Source organism: Hippocampus guttulatus, chromosome 9, assembly GCF_054856545.1.
Source record: "Hippocampus guttulatus isolate MCC_2025c chromosome 9, RoL_Hgut_1.0, whole genome shotgun sequence".
Classification (NCBI taxonomy): domain Eukaryota; kingdom Metazoa; phylum Chordata; class Actinopteri; order Syngnathiformes; family Syngnathidae; genus Hippocampus; species Hippocampus guttulatus.
Window position 1 is genome coordinate 14,399,333 of NC_141269.1, and position 17,903 is coordinate 14,417,235.

General features: G+C 41.0%; 2 protein-coding genes across 2 annotated transcripts; both read right to left on the reverse strand.

Moving 5' to 3' along the window:
- Window positions 1–172: 172 nt before the first annotated feature.
- On the reverse strand, window positions 173–11,471 carry nherf2 (NHERF family PDZ scaffold protein 2). Its single transcript, XM_086119456.1, has 6 exons — window positions 10,850–11,471; window positions 8,882–9,187; window positions 4,921–5,112; window positions 4,229–4,375; window positions 2,628–2,834; window positions 173–2,521 (listed from the first exon to the last, which is right to left on the reverse strand). Exons 1-6 carry the CDS (start codon window positions 11,054–11,056, stop codon window positions 2,354–2,356), a joined length of 1,227 nt encoding a protein of 408 aa, XP_085975582.1. The 5' UTR covers window positions 11,057–11,471; the 3' UTR covers window positions 173–2,353.
- A 1,059-nt stretch (window positions 11,472–12,530) lies between these two features.
- nthl1 (nth-like DNA glycosylase 1) lies at window positions 12,531–17,822 on the reverse strand. Its single transcript, XM_086121121.1, has 6 exons — window positions 17,569–17,822; window positions 16,468–16,730; window positions 16,206–16,376; window positions 15,949–16,108; window positions 13,742–13,847; window positions 12,531–13,464 (listed from the first exon to the last, which is right to left on the reverse strand). The coding sequence occupies exons 1-6, from the start codon at window positions 17,783–17,785 to the stop codon at window positions 13,164–13,166; spliced, it is 1,218 nt and encodes a 405-aa protein (XP_085977247.1). The 5' UTR covers window positions 17,786–17,822; the 3' UTR covers window positions 12,531–13,163.
- Window positions 17,823–17,903: the final 81 nt, after the last annotated feature.

Here is a 17,903-nt window from a genome sequence, read left to right on the forward strand (position 1 = left end):
GCCTTTGAAGCATGATTTAAATAATTGAGGGTGTTCGTATGATGCGTGAAAGTGTACTTTCATTGTAGGGGTGAGTAGCTTGCCGGCCTATTCTGTGAGCATGCGCCCTGCCTGTATTTTCACTCCGTGAATGCCTGGTATGTATTTTACGGCGATTCAATACAACTGGGCGTTACACACTGCAGCAGTTTATTTACGAAAGAAAAGCTTGGGAACCACCCGAAAAGCAATAGTAACGAAAAACACTATCGCAGAGAGTGAGGCGTGGTGAATTTCATCATGGTAAGCGATTTTCTTTTAATTGACATTTTGCAGGCGCTTGCCACTAGCAGTCACATAGCAGTCTGTTTGACCACAACTGTGACCACTGAGATTCAAATGTTTATATAGAAATATAAGACAATCCAAACTCCAGTCAGCTCTTAACACAATCAAATTACTTTAACTCCTGTACAAAATGTCTTTTTTTATTTTAGTGTCTTATTTTGAACATTTTACAAACCAGTGCCAAAAATGGGAAGAAGTGAGGAAGGACGTGAGATGTCAAGAGGATGTTTTTTTAAATTATTTTCTAAACATTGAGTCCATAATAAAGAGCATGATGTTTGATAGAAAGACTGATAGTTTTTGTTGTGTTGATGACTTCAGTCGGCCGTCTCACCTGGTGGGAGATGGGAATTGTGCTTCTGAGTTTAAAATCACTTATGTGCTTAAATCGAAAAGCTGAACCAAAGTGGGAGTTTTGAAATAAATTAGTGCACGCTAAATGGTTGATGCCAGAGCCTTGTCTGTTTTTGGGCTGCAGGTAAAAAATAAAGTCTGGGTTCTTAACATTAAAATGATATTTCTCAACTTTCTGAGTTTTCTGTATGAATGTTATGAATATATATAATATTAAGGATGTTGTTCCACATTTGAGGTGTGTTTTTAATGTACAGGTTGTCCATAAAGTCTCTTTACCATTTCAAAAATTTATTACAAATGCAATTGATTAGATATTTTATTCAGATTTGTTCAACCTTCAACCAACCATTTTTCAGCAAGATAGTGCACCACCACATTGGGGTCTGCATGTTCGTGGGTTCCTCGATCAAAAATTTCCAGACCGGTGGATTGGAAGGGATGGGGCAATTCCTTGGCCGCCACATTCACCAGATATCACTCCCCTGGACTTCTTTCTATGGGGCTATGTTAAAGATATCGTGTATCGAACAAAGATAAGGGATATTACTGACCTAAAGCGAAGGATGACTGATGCCATTGCCACAATTGATGAGGCTATGCTCCAGCAAACATGGCAACACATCGAGTGTTGATGTGCTTCGTGCAACTTATGGTGCTCATATAGAAGTGTATTAAAAGAGGTAAAAAAAAAAACTTTAATAAACGCTGAAAACAATAGAACAAACCTGAATAAAATATCGAATCAATTGCATTGTTAATAATTTTTTGAAATGGTAAAGCGACACCCTGTATAATGAGGGAAAAGGATGTTTCTGCTGATGAAAGTCACAAAATAGTCCAAGGCCTTACATAGGGAATGAAAACTGAACATTTCCAACTGGTTCGTTCTGATAAAGGTGTATTAAGAAAATCCATTGATGAGCGGCAAGCTGGAACAATATATGAGACCTTTTTGGTGTCTCGAGCATTCCAAGAACCTGATGTGGAATCCTGCGATGACTTATAGCTGTATTTCAGCCACCTCAATCCAATGCTCACAATGATCAAACGTGTGCAGTGGACATAGAAACACAATTGACACAAGACAATTGTTGGTAAATAGCCAACATGGCTGCAACATCGGCTATGAGGTCATGGAGAGATGTTTTGGCATGGAAGAATGGGGAGTGAGATCATTGGTTACCATTTAGGGTGCCTGATGGTGTCAATATAATCTCTGTGATATAATGAATTTAACATTACCTGCCTTGGCATAAAAAGAACTTTGACTTCTGCAGTAAAATCATTTTCATGCAAGACATCCGATTCCACGCTGTAAAACATGCGATTAAATTATGTCATCTAATCGTTAAAAGAGAGAACAACTCATCGTGTGGCCACCATTATCCCTTGACCTTAATCTGATATCTGAGGGTGGACTGTAGTAACCCTTCCAAAAGCAACCCTAGAAGAATCTTATTGAATCTTAAAATTAGAGCCAGGCAGAAAAAAAAAAATCTGAAACTATTCCTCAAAGTATCTTTTGGTCCAGAGTATCACTCTGTCACAATATGTTAGTGTCAGGTACTTTGTCCTTCTTTGTGCATGAGCAAGTACAGTACTATGCTGTATGAGTAGCATTTTAGTCACAAATCAGGCTTGTATTTTGCATGCTTCCTCCTCTGTGACATTAGAAGTTGCTGAAGATCTCTTGTTTCTTGTTCCAGTCCATAGGGGGCGCCCTCTTTTTGTTGCGTCTACTAAGAACCTTTTGTTTTGCCTCAGCCGCTGTAGGACTCAAACGCAGGCCGCTGTCCATGAAAGGATCCAAAACCCTTCTGTCATCCTCATCGGGGACCTCACACGCACGCACACACACACACACACACACACACACACACGCACACACACAGATGTTATTATGTACATCAACGCTCATGTGCAAATGCCCACATTTTTCTTACCTGGAAACTCATGTCAGAGCTACTGAGCTCTGATTGAGTGGTAGAGCTGGTTGAGGAATGGGATGCACAACTCCCATTGGTCCTCTGTTTGGGGGACATATTTGTAATGGGAGCGTCTGTCAGTGTGACATGTATGATTGGCGCTTCAGTGGAGGTGGGAGAAGGGGCAGACGACACAGGTTCCATAGCTGATTCATCCTTGTAGACCTGCAAATAACGGAATGCCCGAATGTAAAAATGCTGGCAAAATGCCTCATGCAGTAATTCCACACATTTTAGAATAGAAGAGATCATCAGGTGTGTCTCTGGGAATTGGATTGGACAAATAATGTATCTTTTTTTAATTTATCTACAGTATCGATACCAGTGACCTGTAATGACAGGCAGAACAAATATGAGATGTCTTCACTTAACATGCATGTTTTTTGGAATGTGGGGAGGAAGCTGGAATAAAGATGAACGTGCACAGTCCATTCAAGAGGGGAGCCAAAATTCAAACCCCAAACCTCACTGTACTCCAAAAAAAAATAAACAGAAACATTCACACTCACATTCACACCTATGGGCAATTGACTTTTTGGAATGTGGGAGGGAGTCAGAGTACCAGAAGAAAAGTCATACAAAACGCGTACACAAAGAAGAAAATTCTACACCGAAATGCCTGAGCCGAGATTTGAACCTGAATTCTTTCCATGATTGATTGATTATTTATTTATTCATTTAGAAGGAATGGAAAACTCTCTCTCTCAACGTTCTCCTGCTTCCATGCTACTTTTGTATCGAATAAGGGACATTTTTTGCATGTAAAGCAAAGATGTATCAATACTTTGTTACAGTACTAAAGTTAATACCATTTCAGGTAATTGTACTCGAGCATTATTTTTTTTTCCAACCATTTTTCCTGACACTAAAAAAAAAAAGATATTGGCTGTCTGTTTCATTTACTTGAATCTAACAATGGAATTTGTCAGTCAATAATTTCATGTTACTGAGATTACATGATTAAATAAAGTTTATTATATATATAAGAATGATGCACAGCCGCCTCACAGCATGATGGTTGTGGGTTCAAATCTGGGCTGTGGCCTTCCTGTGTGGAGCTTGCATGTTTTCCCTGTGCCTGTGTGCTATATGAGTACTCTGCAGTATTTTCCTTCCTCATTCCACAAACCTACATGGAAAGTTAATTGAAGACTCTGATTGCCTGCACATGTGAATTTTACCTATATAAGTAAACCTTAAATACGTTAAGTTCACTGACCCCAAGGAAATTAGGTTAGACCCAAACCTTATAATTTACTTAAATTAATCATGATACAGTTAATGACGATGCCCCAACGATTGTGTTGAAAGAAAACCATTTAACTATATGAAAATGATTTCCATGATTTTTTTCAAGTTCATTGAAAGAGCTAGTATGTTCTTCAGTGTACAAAACATCGTTACTTTGAATTCCTGACTTTTTCAAAGTAGGCTTGTTTCTTCACTGAATCAGTACATCTACTTTTACCAGTCCTTTTTTTAACACAAGCATGTATGCGTCTATCTGAGTAGCGTACAAAAAGTGTCAGTACTTTAGTCACCAAAAATTGAAAATATACATGGCATGCTGATGGTGTGATCCCCAATCGGTGGAAAAGCTCGTCTGTCTCCTGGTCGACGACCAGGAGGCGCACTTCTTGCTCTCCCGCTTTAATGAACGCCACCACCTCAGAGTGTCTCAGATGCTCAATGTTCGTTCCGTTTACCTGAGAAACAAGACATGGAAAAGGAAACCGTGAGGACAGCGGGAAGTAGGATAAAGTGATGCTAATTAGAAAGAGCAGAGATTAGGAGGAAGTAGCCATGACACACCATGACCGGCGGGGGGCTCGTCTCTTCTTACTGAACATAAACCGATTTAAATTTGTCATTTTCAGCAGAGGCAGATTGATTTGCGGGACACAATTTCCTCCACACGCCACTAATAAAGGTGTGTAACTTCTGCCGGTTTACCAGATACATTTAAAAACAACAGTCTTGCTCTCCTCCATTCCTTTTAATCTTATCCAATGTAAAATGTCCAGCCTTTCACCCACTATCGCTCTCACTTCTAGTCTAAAACACAATTCCAGCTAATCTTCTTCAATCCAGCCACAAAGCAAATTAGCAACTCAGTGCACAGACTTGATTAATCAGGAAAGCGGTGTGTCTGATTTCCCTGAGTCCATACTTGACATGTAGGTCAATTTGGAAAGGAAATACCAGAGCTGTAGAAGATCCTGTGTATGCGTCTGTGTGTGCGTGCGTGCACCTCCACCAGTCGATCTCCCGGGCGGACATCAGCTCTCTCTGCTGGTGAATGTGGGTCCACCGAGCGTACAAATTGTCCACCCTTTGCCTTATTGCTGTGCAGATTGAACCCATAGCTCATTTCCCCCTTGATCAGATGACACAGGCGGGGAAGGAGCTCAGTCGACAGCTCTGGAGAGGCCTTCATCTGTAGCTGGGTAAAACAAATGAGGAATATATTACCAATGTTGTCAATGAAAAAGCTCATTTCAATCATGGTTTCTGTAAATCCATCCATTTTCTATCGTGCTTGTCCTCATTAGGGTTACTGATGGCACACCCTGGACTGGTTGTCAACCAAATGCAGAACTACAGGAAATATAGCAGTCAAAAGTGTTCTCATTTTATTGAATGAGATAGTGTGTCCAAACTGTTATTGTGCACTGACCAGCCAAAAGATAACATCCAACACAAAACCTTCACAAAAGTAAGGTCTTATCGATCAATTTAAATTTGAAAAATATTTGATACAGGTGTGTTAGAGGATTTTTTTACACTGTAATGTGTAGGTGGTCAGAATGCTGTGGCTCATCTCGCATAATCTGTTGTCTCTGTAGGTAATGTTGATCTAATGGAGCAGTTATTCATAATGGGTAGTGAATTTGCGGGGGTGGGGGGGGGGGGACTGTCCTGAGATTAGATGCACTAACGTTAGCTATGGTGCTATAAGAACCACGACAGTAGGGTTGGTATAAGCCAACATGCGGGCTTTGTGACAACTGTCAAGGCCTTCCTGATCCATCAACAGTAAACACATGTACTCACGCACATTTACTTATGTAACCATTAAATACTTTTTGCATAACCCTGAGGAGGTACCGGTTGAGTTGGTCGTTTATATTATAATCCATACACACTGACAGACAATTTTGATGCTCTGGCAAAGGAAAGTATAACATATTGGATCGCTCTGGTGACACTTCTGGATGCCATTGTGACATGATTTACAGATGTCAATCACATAAATAGCTGATTGCTATTTTTGTCAACCCAGCTAAGATACATGCTGTACAATAACCACAAAACCCAGTCTGCACATCATTTTTCATGTAGAAAATGGCATGGCGACAGAATCAACAAATTCGGTCTGATTTTTGTGCATGAGAGCTCTTTGCACTGAAAAAGAAAAAAAAATCCCGGTATATGGTTGTTTTTAACTCTTCAAACGCTTTGTTTTGAAGACTGCATCATTTTGTATTGAGCATGAAAAAGATACTGTGATGTACAGTATATAAATACAAACAAACATGCACATATTTAAAATGACATTTTAAATGTCAGGAAGTGCGTGGGCCTATTTGGCCCCCTAGAAGCGCTAATGAAAATTTGCCATACCCATCCCTCCCAAATAAATAAATAAGTTGGCCATCACTGTAAAATGATAAACCAGCACGTCTCGAAAGAGATCCTTTTTTGTGGTTGCTTCGTTCACTGCTTGAGAAGAGGCAAGCGATGTGAAAGGATAACTTGTTGCTGCTTCACGATGACAATACACCTACTCATAATGCCCTGGGCATCTGACAGTTCATGTCCCCCAAAAATATTGATGAAATTAAGATGGCTGTCATGACAGGACTGCGGAGGATCCTGGAAGAATCCTTCCAGGAGTGGCAAAGATGGCTGGGAAGTGTGCTGGACTCAAGCGAGATTTCTTTGAAGCAGAAAACTTGTAGTTTGCAAAGTTAAGTCTCACCGGTCCTGGATCTTTTCTAATACGTCTCATGAATTATATGTAATACTGTTTTACTGTCTTGTGTTATCCTACTCTATGGTCTCATTAAAAGCGAAATAACTATCATAATGATACCATGACACTTGCAAAAGATCATAAAGTCATGCGATGATTCATGAAAAGAAAGATCATTTAGAAGATAAACGCTGACTTTCATCTTCAACTGAAAAAGTGGAACTAATAAAAGTCAAATGGCAAAAGAAAGGGAAAGTACTGCTGGAGGCTGTTGAGTAGAGATGTGCTTTAATGATTTGCTGTAGTTTCAACACATGATTTGGATAAGGATGTGTTGGCCAGGTCAATGTGTGACCTATCCAGTCAAGACTGTGGCAACAAGGGCCTTTATTTGGGTGTCTGCTAACCTCACGCGACAATGACATTTTGTCTGTGTTGATGTGTTTGATAAATGTCAAGCATTAAGCGACACCATAAAGAAGAGAAATCCTACCGGAGGAATTGGCCTGTCTGCAGTGTTGAAAATACTATACGGTAACAGATTTTTATTTTTATTCAGTGTGTCATCAGCGAATACTACAACATTTTGGTTCAAAGACCACCAGACACAGAAAAAGTTTTACGCACATAGATTCAAAATAAAAGCTGCTTGACTGTATGATTCTGTAATAAATATTGGCATAGATGTGTGTGGTCTACTATGTGTTTATACCTCAGTCATTTTAACCAAGATTATGAAAGAGAATTGTAACCACCAGCCAAGGGGTCACCACTATTTAGCCTGTCTTCAGCAAAACACAGTGACAGTTTGATTTGAGCCATGCTACTGACGATCGAGCTCCACTTTGTTTGGAGTCTAAACATAGAGCTCTGACAGAGTGTTCTGAAGTCAGCTAAAATCAAGACGTCACAAGAAGATCTGTGCGTGCCGCCTATGGAAACTTCAACTGTGTGGCCCTGCATTCAGCTGTATCGGCAATTTGGGTTTCTTACCTACTTATATTCTGCATATTTGAAATGCTGCAGATGTAATGCAATTCTAAACCCCTCCAAACTGTTACATACAAATATATGAGAAAATAATTTATGGATATATTGTATATTAAATGCAATTCTGAAACGACTGAACTGGGCCTACCCAGATTTCTGAGCAGGGCTATAGCCCACGCTAGCCCCGGTGTAGCGCAATCCATGGTACACTTGCGCATCTCCACTTCACAATGGGACTGAGGTCACGCACGGCTGGTGCTTGCTACTCTGTGGCGGATATGCCTGGCCCGACCTCTTCCTCTACAACTTCTTGGTGGGATTGCGGCTAGCAGCGTGGGCTTCAGAAACTCATTTGCCCGATGGCTTGCCACCGCAACTCGCATGGCAATCACCGGAACTGATTACAATATCCATTTTACAAAGCGTAATTTGCAGTCAGCTAAAAGTGCTGTCATTTGTGTTTACCTTCAAGTTGAAGATAAGACGTTGAAGATAAGTAACTCTTCAGGAATGATTGGATCGATTGTTTTTGTTGGAAACTTGATTGAGTTCAATACAGTAATGAGGTGTGGGGAAAAAATGTGTATGGTGTTAACACTCTATGCAAAAAGAGAATGCTGTCAGACAGTAAAAACAGTCCAAAGAAATTGAAATGACCACACCTCAGAGAACACTGCATTGTAAACAAATATTACACTCACTCAAGAGCTTTTGAGGCACACAGTGTTACAAGGCACGAATAAAAGTTGCTTTGCGTGACGAAGAATGTGTTTTCCCTCTCTACTCAAGTGTTGTCTCCTTGTTGATGGTCATTATCATCTTTAGAGAAAAGCTACCAGACGTTCTGGCGCTACTTTTAGTCTGAATACAGACGACGCACCAGAGATTAAATCCAGATTATTTCCTGTCTCAGGGTAATCAACGACAAACCGGTTCTTAACACCGTAGCTCGGAAGGCACAGGATTTAATAGTCTATTTTCTAATTTGCTCTCCAAAATCTGGACATTGCACATAAAATGATGTGGCTGCTTGGTTGGACCAGGCCCCTCCTTGAGTTTGACATCTGTGATTTTGAGTCTTAAATGAACCTCACATGCTTCACGTTGAAAACAGAAAGTCTCGGCAGAACGCTCCAATGAGAGGCACTAGTGCTTACCAATTAACCACTATGCCTCCTCCCTAAAGATATCATTGTGCACTTTTACTGTTCTATTCCCATTGAGACCATTTTTTAAAAATGCTTACCTCTATGTCAGTCACAGTACTTGATGTCACAGAGGACCGCTTAACTTTGCCTTGTGAGATCGAAAAAGTTGGCGGGTTTGCAGCAAGAAGTGTGTGGTCAGGTTGAGGGGACTTGGGTGAATTCACCCTGGGTAAAGGCGAAGTTGACGGTGTGTCTCGCGGTGAGAGACGCGGGGAGAGGGTTCCCATCTCGATGGCCAAATCCTCTGTGCAAGCCACACCGCAGCTGTGAAGGTAGTCATCTGTGTTTCTGTCCACTACTAGTAGTCGGGTGCGATGAGGTACCTCGCGAATTCGCTCCACCACCTGTACACAGGAGATGTGGGTCGCTCTTTTATATGCCGTTTCTTACAAGCACAACTCAAAAAGTTTTAAAAGGATTTGTTACACATGATGTGTGCAGCCAACTGTACAGGATGGCAACAAAGTGAAAGGCATCCTTACTTTGCACATTGATCAGGTCTAAACTGTTCAACTACCAAGTGAACAAGTGAATGAGTAAAAACTACAGTATGTGATGGAGGCAAGCAAAAAAAAAAAAATCTTGCAACTCCTTTTCGAACATGAACATAACTCAGGTGATGAATGTAATTTAATCTTTCGAGAACTTTAGGAATGAAAAAAAAAAGCATGATCAAATTAAAATGATGTTCAAATCTGTGTCAACAATCTACCTAATTTTCGTAACAATGCTGTAACTAAAAATATTGAGAGAAGATGAAATTAGGCATAGAAGGATTTCTGGATCATGTTCCTTTTCAAGCAATTAAAAAGTGGATTTGGATGCCATTTGGAGCGTAGTTTTGATATAAATGAGACCAGTATTCTTCAAATCTATTCCTCCAGGGCCAGTTTCCTGGATGTTTTCCATCTCTCCCTGCTGTAACACACCTGATTGAAAAGTTCAGGAATGTCGACTTCTGCAGACCTTGCTAATTATCTGATTTTCAGGGTTGAAGACCCCTAAATTAAACTTTCCACAGATGGGATTGGCTGGCTCATATTGGCAGATATTTTGCATGTTCATGCAGAAATCGGTGATGATCAGTGCTGTCATTGATCGTATCCACAAAATAAGACATTCCAACAAAACACAGTCTCGTTGATTCCATGGACCTTCTGTGGTGCCATTGTTTGTCATCTAAGGTTTCTCAGCATATGCAGTTTTTTTTTGTCCTTCCAATTTTCCCCAATATTTTTTTAAATATATTTCTGTACTTCCATGTATTGAATGTTTTTTAGAATTCTGAAGGTTTAATTGTGACTTTTTTTCCCCATAGTGCATTTTAATGGGTGTCAATCATACGAATAGCAGGGGTGGACTGTAGAGTACAGTAAATAAGTTGTTTAAATAGATTAGATAGATCGCCCCATCTCCTGAATGGCTCTTGTAAAGACCAATCTAAATCAAGGACAAAGGATTTATGAGCATCATCGGGATTCTAATGTCTCAACAGCTGTGTTATGCCATCCACCCATTTTCCAATCTAGTTCTCCTCACAAGGGTCACGGGCGTGCTGGAGCCTGTCCCAACTAACTTGGGGCTGGAGCAGAAGTGGCAACCAGTTCAGGGTGTACCCCTCTACACCCTGAACTGGTTGTCATCCAATCGCAGCTGTTTACGCATAAACATAAAACACGACAACGCCATTTCAATAATCTAATACCTGTTGATGGGGTTTATGTTTTATACTACATCCATTCATTAGGCTACATATTCTGTGCCGCCAAACTGTTTTTGTAAATAACATATTTTCAACCAAGTGATCCCCTTTACACTACACAAGGCTCGCACTATCCCATTTAAGTGCCCTCCTCCTCCTCAGGCGAAACAAAAGTAGTCCAACAGGTACGGATTTATTGTTTGCATCTCACAGAGGTGATGTCGCTCTTTACCACGCAAAAGCCAACTCCACCTGCGAGTTGGAACAAAGCGGCCGCGCCGCAGTACGCTGAGATGGAACTCACCTGGTGATGGTTGTTGTTTTCTACATTCTCGCCATTCACCTCCACCAATCGGTCCCCAGGTTTTAGTCCGGCTTGGTCAGCCGACGAACCGGGCTCCACTTTTCGGATAAATTGCCCACCTTTATTCTTCTCGCCGTGCAAGTGGAACCCATAACCGCGTTCGGTTTTGATCAGGTAGCACACCCTGGGCCTCAGCACGCTCTCCATTCCAGCAAGTCAAAAGCGACTAACCAATTCAGGAGTCTTCGGAGATTAAACAGGTGCTCTGTGGGGAGTCACAGCTAATCCATCACGAGTGCATGAGCGCTCGATCCCGTGCCCAAAAGATCATCATCGTTATGCATCATGTGGGTCCATTAAAGAGCCACAATCGTCCAAAGTGCAGATGAAAACTAGGCTAAAACTAATGAATGCTTAACCCATCCTGCAAAATGAATAAATAAAAATCCAGGGCGCGCGCATGGGGCCGCGGAAGTGCGAATGATGGAAAGCATTTTAAAAAAATCAGGCAAAAGAGCTAAACCCCGGCCATGGGAGGGTATTATCAGAGATCAGAGATTAGAAAGCTGCTTCTGCCGAGTATTTCTTAATTGTCCTTGTCAGAGGGGCGTTTACCTGCTGTCTGAGCCTCACGGGAGAAGGAAGACAAGGAGGAGGCGTCAACAACAGATCTTGTTCACGCGCGCCCGAGTTAAATAACTTGCGCACTTGTGCAGCGCCCACCACCTCACCAGACAACCAGCCAAGGGGCAGAAAGTGCCAGGTGAGAGCCAGTCGATTTGTATATTCCCGAGATGGAACTGGAACAAAAATGGATCACTCAGTGAACCGAAAGGCCTCTCTGGTCTATGTGGTAAATTGTAAATCAGGGGGTCACCATCTCCAGCCCTCAAGGACACTTATCGTCCATGTTTTAGGTGTTTCCCTCATCAACCACACCCAGAGTTCTTTTTGCCTAAAAATCATCTTCCTAAAACAAATACCCTTGCAGAGTGAAAAAAAAAAAGGTGTGCGTTTAAGGGAGCTCAAAACCCCCAAAATATCAACATCTCAAATGCTGAATGATGACTGGCCCTTCCTCGTTCTGTGCTGGACGAGAGTTGAAAAGTTATTTGTTGTGTGAGATGTTTTATATTGCTTGTGGTGTGTGTATTGGGTGTAAACATTATTTTGGGCCTACGCAACACCTCAGTGTTCTATGAATAAAGCGTATATTTCACAGCATTTACACAGGTCTGGTCTTTGTGCTGCAAAGATTCATTAACCATTGGGAATTATAACGACAAACTACGGTAGTAAATCTATCCAACAAATTGAATGAATGGCATCACAATACAACGATGACAAGGAAGCTCCTGAAACAAACACAAAAATAAACAGCAACTTGAACAATTGAGATGCATGTGAAGTCATCATCCTGGTGTCACATGACAATTGCCACGGGTGAATATTGTGACACTCAGATCTGAGTGTCCTCAGTGTCACTGCTAGGATGTGGGTGGGCCTTTAGATTCACTCTGTCACTACATCGAGCAGATCAATGCATGAATGCAAAACTATTTTCAAAAGACAAACTCAGAAAAACAAAATCGTTGTCTGTGGTACACACAAACGAAGAGAAAGTGTTATCGGTCTCCTTGGGATTTTTTCTGAAAAACTAAATAAATGAGAAATGTAGTCGTAATATTGGACACAGAACAGAATTTTAACAGGTCCATTTAATCCATAAAAGCAGGAGCTTTTTACCACCTAGAAAATTGCCAAAAATCAAAGGAATAGTGTCTTAAATCTGAGTTGGAGAAATAAATCCAAGCAATTGTCTCCAACAGGCTCACCAACTGTGACGGCTTGCTCGCTGGGCTTTCTAAACGAGCTACTGTACAAGACGGCTACTGCTGAAATCCTGACTAAAAACAGGAAATTAGGCCAGTGCTTCGCTCTCTGCTCTGGCTTCCTGTCACTCAGAGAATAAATTTCAGAACAGCCCTGCTGTCTCATCATGGTGAAGTGCCAATATGCATCTGACACGTGAGAGCCACAGGAACCGCTGCAGGCTCTAAGAACCTCAGGGAGTGGTTTCCTGCGAGTACAAATAAACTTGCCTTGCCTCACGTGAGATGTTGCACAGAATGAAGTGGACAGAAAAACAAAAAGTAATCTTGTGATATGAAGTACCAAGTGAATGGTGTTTGTGTTTCCCAAGGCAGCAAACAACAGAGATTTGTTTTGGTCCTATGACTCCCAAAGCATTTTGGTGGGTCGTACCTAAAAATGTACACAGTATGTTATAAACCGCAATCCAAGAGGTTTCAAATTAGTGTTTAATCTTTCTTTTGTGTTTCCGTCCCTGTGTGGTAGGCTTAACATTCTGCGGCTCTTCATTTTTTCTTTCCTCCTTAACAACAGTTTCTTGTCCAGATTCAGTTTTTGCTTGGAAGGAAGAGGCCGGACAGGGAGAATGCAGCGATCGAACTCGAAGCAGCTTTGCAGGAGAGCTTTGGTGTGCGGAAGGGCAGCAATGCTGGTTCAAGCACATGGAGCAGAGTGGGTTGATTGGAAGGCAAACCTGTTGTCCAAAACCTACGAGCAGCCAGTTAATCTCGCTCCACAGATCCCTGTATAGGCATGATCGAGCATTAACACAAGATGATAACAGGAAATATCTTATTGCTATTTTTGTTCGGTTACATTCCTGGTAAACACAAAACCTTTCAGAAATGATCGATTTAATTAAAAAGTCTTTGTGCACGAAAACAGTCATCATTATTTATTCTGATATGGTTTTTTTTGTTTACTGTAGAATTGATAGCTAAACTGGGTAGAGAGATTAAGGACGATATATTATTGATAATTCATAGAGTTGTTGAACAGATGTGTCGTGTGAGCGTTTACCTGGGTAACCACTCCTGCAATGCCTTGCGTGTTGCCTCTGGGTTCTTGGTGGGCTTCATCAGCCAGCCCAGCCTGTTGGCGATCCGATGCACGTGTGTGTCTACACCTGTGAGAGGAAGTTCAATCATTTTTGATGCTGTAATCATCATCTGCCACTGACTGATCAATTTCCAATAAAAATTGTGCACACGTTGGCAATGTTTGCAACCATGTAGGAACAAAATTAGCTTTGACACTGTGCCAGCATCTGAAACATACTAAATGAGCAAACAGGTTTTAACGGTGAAATCCATTACTTTTGACCAGAATCCAGCCTGGATAATTGCTGTGTTTAACGTTTACAGTCGTCTGCAACCCATGGCTCCAGAAACACATGTGGTTCTTTCATTCTTCTGCTGTGGAATCTTTGTGACTTTATGAAAATAAGTAGTTAGTAGGTTTTATAGTTTAATTTAAAATTGTTTCTTGGTTTTCTAAATGCAATTGTAAATCTGACGATTATGGCGCTAAAACATTTGAACCCTTTCAGGGACAGCGGTTACTACAGTGGATAGCTTATCATGTTATCAGGTTCCAGGGTGCAAGGAAGGGTTAAGTTTTGTTTGTTTGTTTTTTTTGGTCACCAAAAATATTTGTCACAAGCGCCGATGTGTCAAAAGTGACACCAAGATTTATTGAGCTACTGTACATTTGACCCCTGTAGGTAGCATAAATCAAAGAAAGGTTTCTGAAGAAAACAGAATGCTTCATCCTCATGAACTATTTGAAAAACAAACATCGCTTACATCGTCTCACAGGTGAGCGGTTGCAGTCATGTGTTAAGATGAAGGTCACTACTTTAAGCTTTGATGCACTGATGCTATATGCTAAGTTCCAGGAGCAAAAATCACAATAACCAGGTAAAATAAACATCTTAATTGGCTATTATTTTGCAAATATAGATTTTACATTCAGTGAAATAGTCCTTAAGTCAATTTGACAGCTGACTGCACAATCCACAAGTGATAAAATGATTGCTTATTTTCAGTTAGCTTTTTGGGGGGTTGGCTACAGGTGGAAAAGTTTGGCCAGTAAATGCACAACAATGAAAAGCGAGACCATTTATAATTCACATGTATGTTCCCCACTTTTTGTTGATGATATTTATGTTCCTCGAGTTTATGTTTTGTGGTGATTTAGTTTTACCTGAGTGCAGAACCGGAGGCTAATGGCATGCGGGTCAGGTCAACTCTTTGCTTTTCCAGTTAAAATGGTTTTGGCGCCCTCTATGGGTGGGTCTAAAACTGTTTTAGAGAACATCTTCACAAGATTTGAAGGTTTTCTGAGTTTCATTTCATACCAAGTATGATGATACTTTTTACACATTTGAGCCCTTTCACATCATTCCACTTTTGGGGTCAGCAGCGTGGCCTACCAAGATGTGCAACTTTGGTGCTTAATAACAGTGTATAATTGTGTTTGATTGCTGAGGAAGCAATAGCACAATCCCCACGGTGGAATTTTCACATTTCAGTGTACAGTGGTTCACGCTGAGAAGCCTCTACAAAATTAATGGAAGAATTAGTCAATCAGAGTCAAATATGCAAATTAGCATTTGCATGGACAATTGATGAGTTATGGTTATAATTTTACAGCACTTTCTAGAACGAACAACATTTTTCGTGTTAAGGTTTGCAAAACAGTGCATTTGAGTACTAATGGGCCTTATGGGGAACATCACGTGACCAAATTGGAAATAGTTTGGCGGGCTTCCTGTGTGCACAGCGAAATTTATGATAATTACTTGTTGATGTGTGTGTGTGTGTGTGTGTGTGTGTGTGTGTGTGTCTGTTGTTTGTGAGGCAGCACTCTGTCCCGAGGAACAAGTTATCAACAGAACCTAATGTTTGCCATTTTAAAATTCACAAATGCATAGAAATAATTGTGCGCAATGACATCAGCGCACTTTAGGCATTCCATGACCAAGCAAAGACCAAATGTTGTTCCTTCTACGAAGATGGCTAACAACTACAATACTTTAATGTGACGGTTTCGAGAAAAGTGTAGTATATTAAAGTATGTACTTTTTCTTGGATGTAGACTTGCTTCCAATGGCTGTGTTGGTGTCCGTCAAATTTGAATACATAAAAATGCCACTGTCTTTTTGCAAGGCAATTTCACTTGATTTGATCTGAAAGTGATTCCATTTGCTCAGCCTGCGTCCCCACCTATACCAGAGACCTGGTCCCAGGCGATATCCATAGCCAGGTGAGCCATCTTGGGTCCTACCCCTGGCAGACGGACAAGCTCCTCTACATCGTCTGGGATGTCTCCTCCATAATCCTTCATAAGCACGGCCGCTGTCATCTTCAGATATTTGACTTTGTTCTGGAGAGGAACAGTGAAACAGAAATGTCAAGGAGGCAGATGACTTATAAGCACACCTATGATAATAACTTTAAAAATGTGGATTTTGTGGCGTTACCCTCCAGAACCCAACTGGGTAGATGAGTTTTCCCAGCGTTTCATCATCAGTAGACAGGAGTTTTTCTGCAGTACAGCCATGAGCTCTGAGCTTCTGCATAGCCGCTGCAGTCACCTGGTCTTTGGTCTGACTGGACAGCATCAGGGACACCAACACTTGGAAGCGTCTCACCTGCATACAGAAGGGCACATATTGAGAAAAACTTCGCCAAACTAAAGATTTTTTAAAATTAGTTGTGAATATAGCGTATATATACACCAACATTAGCTAGAGCCTCTGTGTCATAGCACTTCTCCGCTCCCATGCTATCTACTGGGGCATCACGGCTGCTTCTCATCTCACGAATGTGTCCCAACTGTTTCTTCCAGTCAGGAGGTTCCCAGTGTTCCGTCTTCGTCGATGACCCACCCTTATCGTACTCCACCTTTACCTGTCTCCGCCTGCGGCCATGAGAAGATAGTGACAGAGCATCTGATTCTAGTTTTGGTTGAGCAGTGGCCAACTGGAGGAGGTCCTGACTACCATCTGAAGAGAGAGAATGACAAATTTCAACTTGAAGAGGAGGAAGAGTAACGTACATAGCAGAACGCTTGATTGAGCCACATGGTCCAAAGCATACATTTATTTATTATTTATTATTTGTGAAGTTACTGAAGAGGCTCTTGGTTTAATTTTAACATACGTTGCTCAGACAAAACGTCTGCATTATTTGGCAATAAGTGTGTGGATCTATTTTCGAGTTTATTTTTCTTATATATTATTGTATTTTCCTGCGCTATTATGTGTTTTATTTTTGTTTCCAGTTCACTGAGGTGATATTTTTTACTACATGTCTTCTTTATTTTGAATTGATATATTTTTTACATTATTTTTATATTGGGTGGTGTATTCATTATCGTGATTGTAGCGATATTACTCTTTTGATTTCTCCACTCCCTCCAGTAGAATACTCTGATACAGGGGTCACTAAACTTTTTGAAACAGAGCTAGTTTCAGAGTATTGATTACTGCTGCTAAGGGCTAGCAGTTTGATACACACTTTTGATAAAACAAATCTGCTCATATTACCATTGATAATAAATAAATAGCAAAATGCGATGGTTAATTTACATAAATCTCTCCCAGTGTTTACATTTTCAAATGATCACTTCTATAACATTCCTTGGAAATCGCAATTTCCCAACACTGATGAGCTATTTTTTTAACAGGACCACGGAACAACTTATGGGCTCCTTGGGAGTACCACATTAGTTGCCATTGCAAGAGAACACTTAAAGAAACCGAACAAGTCTCCACAATGACAACATTTCAGGAGGAATAAAGAAATAACAATCGAATAACTTCGATTTCAACAGTACAGTACCTGGTGATGACAAGAATGCTGTTTTCTGGGAGACTCTCGCCTCCTCCTCTTCTACTTTGACAGCCATCGAGGAAACGACATCCGCGTCCCTTCGTCTGTATCGGAGAGAGGCCGCAACAGTGCAGCTGTCAAGCTTCTCAGATCCCCGAGTGACAGCAGTCATATTTTGAGAGAAATAAGGTGAGGTCATTCTGAAACACCACACTGCATTGCACATGCTTCCGGCGCGGCGGACATGAAGAAGCTGGGACACTACGGAACAAAAGTCAGTGTAGTGTTTGGAGGGGGAGGGAAAAGTAGGAAACTCTTTGATACGACGCATGACAGCGGGTTTG